This window comes from Trachemys scripta, chromosome 11 (assembly GCF_013100865.1).
Source record: "Trachemys scripta elegans isolate TJP31775 chromosome 11, CAS_Tse_1.0, whole genome shotgun sequence".
In the NCBI taxonomy this organism is placed as follows: Eukaryota; Metazoa; Chordata; order Testudines; family Emydidae; genus Trachemys; species Trachemys scripta.
In genome coordinates, this window is record NC_048308.1 from 54,285,850 (window position 1) to 54,295,519 (window position 9,670).

Here is a 9,670-nt window from a genome sequence, read left to right on the forward strand (position 1 = left end):
TAACTTTTACTGCAAAAATTTAGGTGCTGAAAGAGTTTAGGAACATATGGGGTAAGGTGGTGTGGTGTGTGTGTGTTGTGGATCATAGTGGTGCCACAAAATGGGACTTGGCACCTAAGTAGCTTTGTGGATCTGGCCTGAGAAGCCAAGGGAGGTTGCAGCAGGCAGTCTGGTGGAATGAACCTTGACTGCCTGTCTTAGAGACCCTGGACTGGAACGCAGTGTAGAGGGCAGGCCTGGGTTCTCCTTCCAGCCACTGGAAAGGTGGTGTGAAGCCCATGAGAAGGGAATATGGACTATCAGAAGCTCTTAGAAAATAGTGTACAGACCACTCGGCTCAAAATTGTGTGTGGCTGACTGGATGGAGGGATCGGACATTTGTTTTTGTTGGACTATCTATTATCCCAGGTGGGGTGTGATTAAACATGACCTGGCTAGAGGGCTGAGTCATGAGAAAAGGTGAACCACTCTAGGGCTGGAGTGGTCATCAGCAGGGGATCCCAGAGGAGAAGAGTCTGCTGTGCCATATCCAGCCTCGATGGAGGGGCCCATTGGTGAGTTGACACTTACTTGTAGTATTGTGTTAACACACAACACATGCATCCATAAAAATAATTTGTTTTCACTCAGTTTTAGATGGTCCAACTGACCAGATCATTTAAGGCCTGGTTTGCACACAGTTTTTGTACTAGTATAACTATGTTGGTTAGGGTGTGAGAAGACAGACAGATTTACTGATATAACTACACGAGTACAACTCCTCTAGTGTGGATGCAGTTATAGCTGTATAAAGGTGCTTATAATGGTATTGTTCCTGTACAGTATAACCCCCTATATACAGTATAACTGCATCCATACCAGGGGCTTATACTGCTTTATCTGTACCAGTACTGTTAAGTAACACAATTTAACGCAGTTAATGTTTTTGCTTCATGCTTTCATATTTGTTAATAGGAAGCACAAAATCTTAGTGCAATTATAATTTTATGCAAATGTTCATGTCTACCAGAGATATTACATACCAGTAGTAATATAATCAGAACTAGATATTCAAACCTTGAACATCTGCTGTTCCTAAAAATTGGCACTCAGACATGTAATTTTATTTTGTATCTCCTGCACAAAGATTGAGATGAACATGGCATATCAAAATAGGATGCAAATCTGCATGCAGAATGGCACGCAGTTAATTGCATTTTTTTCAAAATGTGTGCTTGTAACTTTTTTTTTAAGGAACTAAGGGTGATATTCAGTGTTCAAAAAGAGTGGATGTTACAATTCCAATGGTCATTATCTTAGAAATGCTAATAACTTCTATGATCGTGTGACTAACAGCTGAAGAAAAGTAAGACAAATCCAGGATAGAAATCTTTTAAGATTCCCATAAAATGTTTGCATTCAGGAAATGTCTTGGTTGATAAACTGGTTATAAAAATATCCATGTATAGAGTGCTGTGACTGACTAAGATTTCTGACTTTTTAGTTACAATTTTAATATTTATATTCCACTAATCTTTGAGACTAATGAAACCTGCCTTCACTTTGGGAGGAAAGAGTTATGCTTTAACTGGTCATGTTATAAAGGCTCAGCATATTGCACAAGAACCACTTGAATTCAGGTTTAATAATAATAATAATAATAATAATAGGTTTTCTTTGCAGTCCTCAAATGAAGGAGGGTACTTGCTTCCTAGCAGGAGGGTGGAAAAACTGCCTTTGAATTTAATTTGAATGTGTCTGGTACATAATGAAAGAATTCACTATTCTAAATAGTCATTTTAAAATCCGCCTGTTAGGTAGCAGGCTGGCATGGTTGATAGCCATCACCTCAGAAAGGAAGGAAGGATGAATGGACTAAAAAGGCCTAATAGGGAAACCCATGTGTTCGTCTCTCTGTTTCCCGCAAAGGGTGCATCTTTAGTAGAAAAAAAGGTCTGTTCTTAACTTGTGTTAGCTCTTGCATGGAACTAACATGAGGTCACATGGCAGTTTGTAATATGAGTTATCAGGTTGAGGTAAACTCTGGACTCCCTCATAGCTTTACCATGACTTGTTCATGTGTGAAAATTAGGAGCTGCTTTGCCTTCTCTAGGATTTTATTTCATGTTAGTTACCATGTATCAGCTAACTTAAAGAAGAACACACTTTCTTTCTCAGTGAACACATCGCCAAAGTAAAGATGCCTGACATCCAGAGTCACAGTGTTCTAGATGACTTCTCAAACAGAATGGGTTGTATATTTTAATATCTTTACAACTTCCTTTTGTAACTAAGCTTTCTGCCACATTAACAAAAATGTTCACCAATGACTTTTCTGTATAATCCACTTTTTATGCACGTTTCCTGTAATGTAAATAAATTCTTTATCTATTATTCTCTTTGATTTCACTATTGCATTCAATTGAGTTCCCTCAGGGTACCTCTTGAAGGTATGTTACCAAAATCAGTCTGTTATGAATAGATTAGTCTGCTATGCATTACATGGGATGGAGAGGAATATGTTTGAATGATATCACTAGCACCTAACAGGTTCCATTTGTCTTAAATTTAATTCAAGTTAGGGAGTTTGAATCATTGTGGTGTAATCTTAGGGGCCTATTAAAAGTTTATTGCTGATTAATAAGGGTAACAAATCTTGTAACACAATTATCCTTTGATGATAGGACACTATTTTTCAGGAACACACAGTTGTGTTTTCTTATGCACACATTGGTCATACAAAGTTATTTGCCTGTAATATTAAAAACAATGAGCTTTCACTGGCTATGCTTTAACAGTCTAAAGTTTTAACAGTTCACTTTTAAACTGTTCCCTTGGGGGGAGAGATAGCTCAGTGGTTTGAGCATTGGCCTACTAAACCCAGGGTTGTGAGTTCAATCCTTGAGGGGGCCATTTAGGGATCTGGGGCAAAAATTTGTCTGGGGATTGGTCCTGCTTTGAGCAGGGGGGGTTGGACTAGATGATCTCCTGAGGTCCTTTCCAACCCTGATATTCTATGAGAAGAAAAAGGTAATTTCTACATAATATTGGATACATACTACAGAAGACAAAATTAGTATTGTTTTCTAATTTTCAAGCTGCTTTAAAAATGAATATGTATTTAAACTTAGAGATCTTTAAAACCTATATTTCATAAGCTAGAATATACTATAATAAGTTTTACTTTACATTTTTGTTATCCTTTTTTGCTATAAGTCAATGTAATTATCCTGCTCATGAAATAGACAGGTAGTGTTTTATTACCTTCTCCTTTTCTTGGTTTAGTAGGGCTGGGGAAATCAGCATCCTGTAACTGTCCCCTTTCTGGCTGAATTTCTTCCTCTATTCCACTCTCAGATGACTGACCACTCAAAGTCCCTTCATTCCAGTTTTTATAGTTTTCGTCATAATTGTATTTCCTGTGCTCTCTACTCTTTATACTTAGTGCTGATTCCGAGTCCGCATTTCCATCTGTGTTTGTGCCATTACAGAATTTAGTCTGAGGAAAATGCTGTGTTATAAATCCAACAAACTTCTTCCCTCTTTTAGCAGCTTCATTGACCTGCATGTATAAAATAAAGTTATTTTGAAACTTTGTGAATGTACAGGTTGACAATAGGACATCTCTATGTCACACATATTCCATAAATGAAGATGTTGATTTGCAAGCAAATATATCCAAGACACAATGTACTTAAGGATTATGGAGTTCTCAATTTATATATTTTAAGGCAAATATCAGTTTGCTTAATTCTGCAAGCTCTCCATGCACTGAAATCAATAGGAATTCTGCAAACAGGGTAGCTTCTATGATTCGCCCAAGAAATGTGTTCAAATACTAGTTAGTAATATCAACTTAAATGTATATAGCACCTTTCATGTAGAAGAATAACAAACGTTTTATTACATGTCTGTGAACTTCAAAACCCACTAAAATGCAGCCACTTGGGATCAAAAATGGTATCCATTTTGCAACAGAACCAAAATTATCTTGAGGGCAGCAAGTAATGTTGAGGGAGATTTTTAAAAGTGCCTAAAGGATTTAGAAGCACAAGAGACATTCCCCCTCCAAATTACTACATTTTTAACTTTTTAAAAGATTTAACCATGGGTTATCAACTCAATCATTTTTTAAAATACTGGAAAGATTTGAATTCAAGGATAATTTTTTTGACTAATAAAAATATTTCTTCTAATGCTTATACTTCAGATTTCCTTGTACAAGACTGAACAAATGCTTATTTTAAGTTTATTTATAATTTAATATATTTATTTGGTATTAATGTATATCTGACTTACCAAAGCAAATTTGTATAAATATGAAACTGTCTCATTTTAAATTCTGATTACTTTACAGAGTACTTCTAATACAGCCATTTAAAATCTCTAAATAGCTCTCTCAGCCACAACCTCAATGATCTTAAAATATTTTAAAGATGCTCTTCCTTTAAACTTTCCCTAGCAACTAATTTAGACAACTATATAACTATAATTTTTGTAATAACAAAACTTTCTTGTCTTCAACTTAGCAGAGGAAGTGAGAGACAAAGTTTATTAGAGTGGAAGTTTAATGTTCTTTAGTTTTTAAAAGATTTACTGCATAAGTAATCAAAGGTAAATACTTCTATAAAAGCAACACTTTTGCATGCCTATTGTAATTTACGGAATGAGATGAGACAATCTATTTGTCCTTGCTTAGAAAATCCATCTACAGATGTCAGTTTTATTTGAGTATATTACTTAACAAGGAACAAATAAATATGCATTTTCAGATTTTAATTTAATACAATATTACATCAAAATTCTAGAAGGAGCTACTATATGTGCATATCCCAACAGAAAGTTTGATTACTGTTGCCTAAACCATGAAAAACAACAAAATAAAGGTCAGAACCTGCTCTCATTGACATCAGTGGAAATCTCCGTTTGAGTTCAATGGGTTCAAGACAGAGTGCTAAACAAAGTCAGAAGTGCTGAAGGGGAAAAAGCAACACTTCCTTCTTAGTTAAACGAGTGCCTTGGTAGTTTTTATAAGCCAGAAAACAAGGTCAAAATTTGCAAATTGAAAAATAATTCACCTGTAAATGTAAATACATACGTTACAGTAAAGAATCCTGTGAGCAGAGAAGTTAAATTTTTTGTCAAAAACTGCCATACCTTTTCTAACAATCCTTTCACTACCTCATTTGTCAGTGTTTCATACATTAAAGGACATTCCTCAATCAAAAGCCTGGGGTGTCTTTGTCTTCTGAGTGCTGTATGCTTCGGGCTGGAACACAGAAAGAAAGCAGACTTTGTCAGCAGCTTGCTGCTAACTTGCACAAAATGCTTGCATGTAGAATTCTTTTCTTTTTTGAAAAAAGTTATGAATGAAAGCTTGGCAATACTTTTTTCACACTTCTGCTTAGAAGTGATCCTTCCCTACGTTTACACAAAATATCAGGCACTGTGCCTTATCGTGAAAGTACAAACAAAAGCTATATTAAATATGAGTATAAGTTTGTACCCATTTCTTGAAACATTAAAGTACTTTAGTGAAAAGGCATAGTTTTCATAGCAAATAAATCCCGTGTTCTCAAATAATAGAAACACACTATGTTACAAACCTCAGCTTACACTATCGCATGTAAATAAATGTATGTGAATATACATAAAATGCTAATAGTTCTAGACAGTGTCATTTTAATCTCAAAAATATAGCCATGATTCTGGAGTTCTACATACACAGTACCCTGTTCAGATTTGTCATTTCCAAACACAATATTTTACAATTTACATCAAGTAATTACATGGTATAATCAGTGCTGTATAGTTATAGATTAAAGATCTCTTCTTAAAAAAGCATACATGGAGTGACTAAAATAACTTTAATAGAGAGATTTAGCTACACAGTATGTTTATTATTCAGTTGCTTACTTGGAAAAACGTCATTAAGAATTGCAATACGGTACATACATTGTCAATTTAAATGGTCAGTATTTTCATTGCACAAACACAGCTGTAGGAGATGTGTTCACAGGGATCCACAGCACAAAGTGTAAATACTGATTCTTGTGGGGAGGTACCAGGAGGGGGCCCTTCTCCCCCAGGCCATCTTACTCAAACTCATGGATCCTGGTGGAGCTTGCAAGAGCTTTTCAGGGGTTTCAGGACAGGGGGAAGCATGCAGTAAAAGAATCCCCATAGTGCAAGGATGTAGAGAAAGGAGTGTGGGGAGGGATTCTCCCTCCTGCACTGGCAAATATATGCTGCAGTGGTCAGGCAGGGGCACTGTAATTTAGAGCAACTCCTGGTCCTCAAAGACCTGAAGAGGGAGGGTGCAAAAGCAGTATAAAGTTTTCTGTGCTGCATCTCCTAGAGGTACAGAATATCAGCCACAGTTTTCACTACTCTTTCCTCCTCCTCTTTCCAGCCATATGAGAGTAAATTGGGTTGTTTCCTGACTTGTGTATCAGCAGAACTTTTAGCTAGATTGTAGAAACTTTGACTTAAGATGCTGTATAAGTCAGAATTAACATAGCTTGATTATCAGATCCCAAGTTTAGTAATCCCAATGGTTGATTATGAGAAAACGTATGATTTTATGAGTCAGTTGAGCCAGTTTGGCCTGCAAGCATTGAGAGAAAACTGAATCCACAATATAATTTTACAGTGTCACATTTCAGTGTAGAATCACATTGCAAATGAATTCACTCCTCCAGGCGCTGATTGAAGGCAACTTACCAAAGAATGCCCACTACAGGCACATCTGTTTGCTCCTTAATAGCTAGGACAAACAGGAGAGTGACCAACTTGCAACCTTGTGACCTAAGGACTCTCTTTGTTTTAAGTTTAAGACAAGGCAGGAAGTATTCACTGTTGCTCTGTAAATCTAAGCATCCATGAATGAATGTGGGATTGAGGCAACTGGAAGAGAAGCTTGTAACTGGGTATTTTTAAGCTAGCATGTCTTAATAGTTACTAATTGTTTCATAGAAGGCACACAACAGCTTTTTTCAGTTTGTTTTTGTTTAAATCAATACTTGCAATATATACTCACAAGGTAACTAATGTTTTGGGTTGGGTTAAACCCCGTTGAAACTGGTGGGTGTAACAGCTGCCACTCACTTGGGATAAATGTTAGAAACAATTATGTTTCTTTATGGAACCAGACAGCTGAAACATCAGAGGCCTCTGCCCAAAACAAAGGCAAGGCTGCAGCAGAAGCTGAATCATGTGGCCCAAGCAGGTTCCACAATGGTCTTATAAACTCAAAGGTGGATGGGGAGAGGGTTTGGAATGATGTGTCTCTGTGTGAGAGAGTCAGGAAAAACAGAGAAGCAGCAAAAAGTCAAACACAGCCAGAACAAGCATTGGGAACGTGGCTCTGAGAAAAAGCCCACAGAGAGAGATTTTGGGCTACTTCTGTTTGGAGGTGGGGTAGATGCACAGTAGCAGGGTCCACATGGACACTAATGGTGCAGCAGGCTAGTGAGGGGTAGATTTACACCCTGTTTACTTGGTGAGTGGTCGAAACACCAGGCTATAGTCATTCTCATGCTTGTGCGTGCTCCTGCTCGTTTGTCTCTCCCTGTTATTTAGGCTGGAGAGCACAAGCCTGAGTGACTCTGTAGCCTACTGGTTAAACCACTCATCCATAATGTAGGAAACCCAGGATCTAGTCCCCCTGATCCAGTGGGTCTTTCATTATTTATCCCCAGTGCAACAGCTTTAACAGGAGAAAGGGAGAGACTCCCTACATCAGAATATCCCACAGACCACTGGTTAGAGCACTCATTCTGAATGGCAGATCCCTGTTTAAATTGCTTCTCCTCCATAAGTGGAGGGGGGACTGGAGCAGGGTGTCTACCACCTCCCAGGAGAGTACCCTAACCACTGGATTATATGTTACGAGGGTGGTCCTCCCTACCCACCCCAGTATGATGCTGGCAGACCAGCCAAGATCCCCATGCCTCAATTGAATACTGACACATACGTAGCTGGAATCAGTTTGGCTCACCTGTGTGTTAGTATTGTTAAAATAGGTATTAGAATGAAAAGAATATGTTTAGTGCTTAGACTTTATGGGATGCTTGTAAGCTGCTGCATGCATTAATCTCACTTAACATCTGTATCCCATATTATAAGAAGATAATTGAGCATTTGTATTGTAAGCCTCTGTAACTGTGTAAATCACTAGACAGGAGAGAGACATTACTAGTGTGAAATGCTGGTGTCCCACTGAAGGTGTCGTGTCCTGCCCAGTAGGGAAGACCCATCAACACCAGACGAAGGATTGTGGAACATTAGACAATGAAACAATTTGTTGATTTCTCTCCCATAAAGATGAGTCATGCAAGTGAATTCCTCCCATCCGCTGAGTTTGCAGCTCAGAGCTCAAGTGGGGAAGGGAATAAAAACTCCTAACAAGAAGTTAGTTTAATTGTATCTCTATGCTGGACTCTGAGGGGTAAGGTTTTCTAGGCATAAGCAAGAGAACCCCAGTGCTTAGCCTGGATTAGCCCTAAAGGACATATGGAGTTTGCTTCTATTATCTTTTGAAACTTAAGATTGTAACTCATTTTGTGTGTATGTCATCTGGTTTAGCCTTATAAAGATCTCTCATTTCCTTTTCCTGTACAATAAATCTTTAGATTGTTTATTATAGGACTGGCTACAAGCATTGTCTTTGGTGTGAGATCTAAGGTGCAATTGACTGGGGATAAGTGACTGGTCCTTTGAGACTGGGAGCAACCTTAACATTGCTGTGATCCTTGGTGTAAAGGACCTTCTATCAAAGGTAGACTTACCTGGGCAGCAAGACAGATCGGAGTACCCAAGGGGAATGTATGTGGCTCCATGTTAAAGCTGTTATAGTACATGAGGAGTTTACACTTGGTAATTGGTTGGTGAAATCTAATTATAGAACTCACAACCAATGTGGGGTTTGTGCCCTGCTTCTTGACAGTCTCCCCTGAGGTTGGGTACTTATGCTTTTGAGCCACTGCAGGACAGATTGACATCCGTCTTCTTGCTAAAATGGCATAGGTGCCCTAACTCAAAAGAGGTTTTCCTGACTTACAGAGATATGTGCTTCCCTGTAGCCTAGTCTTAGGTGCTTATCTCTGTGAGAAGTGGGGCTTAGAACACACACCTCTGGTCAGCATTTCCCATTTGCTAGCTTATGCTGTTCCGTGCAGAGCCTGCTGGCCTTTGTGAATGGCATTCTAAGGTGCCTATCTCTCCCCATTCATGTACAGGAGCCTACGTCATAATTCAGACTTTGAATTGCAGTGATTTATTTAGGGTTACCATATTTCAACAAGCAAAAAAGAGGACGGGAGGAGCCCCGCCCTAGCCCCGCCCCTGCCCCTCCCACTTCCCGCCCTCCCAGAACCCCCAACCCTCCCCCCGTTCCTTGTCCCCTGACTGCCCCCTCCTGGGACCCCTGCCCCTAACTGCCCCCCCGGGACTCCACTCCCTATCTAAGCCTCCTTGCCTCTTGTCCCCTGACTGCCCCAACCCTTATCCACACCCCCACCCCCAGACAGACCCCTGGGACTCCCACGCCCCATCCAACCACTCCCCACCCCCTGACAGCCCCCCCCAGAACTCCCAACCCATCTAAACCCCTCTGCTCTCTGTCCCCTGACTGCTCCGATCCCTCTCCACACTCCTGCCCCCTGACAGCCCCCCCAGAACTCCCAACCCA

At 39.3% G+C, this 9,670-nt stretch overlaps 1 protein-coding gene across 4 annotated transcripts in view; it reads right to left on the reverse strand.

Annotated features, from left to right (window-relative positions):
* RFTN2 (raftlin family member 2) overlaps positions 1-9,670 on the reverse strand; it is a 51,621-nt gene that overhangs the window by 34,115 nt on the left and 7,836 nt on the right. For all 4 annotated transcript variants that reach the window (XM_034786128.1, XM_034786127.1, XM_034786129.1 and 1 more), the window contains exons 4-5: positions 5,137-5,248; positions 3,244-3,541 (exon numbers count right to left, since the gene is read on the reverse strand). In XM_034786128.1, the coding sequence (XP_034642019.1) occupies positions 3,244-3,541; positions 5,137-5,248 (410 nt within the window). The remainder of the gene's footprint in view (positions 1-3,243; positions 3,542-5,136; positions 5,249-9,670) is intronic.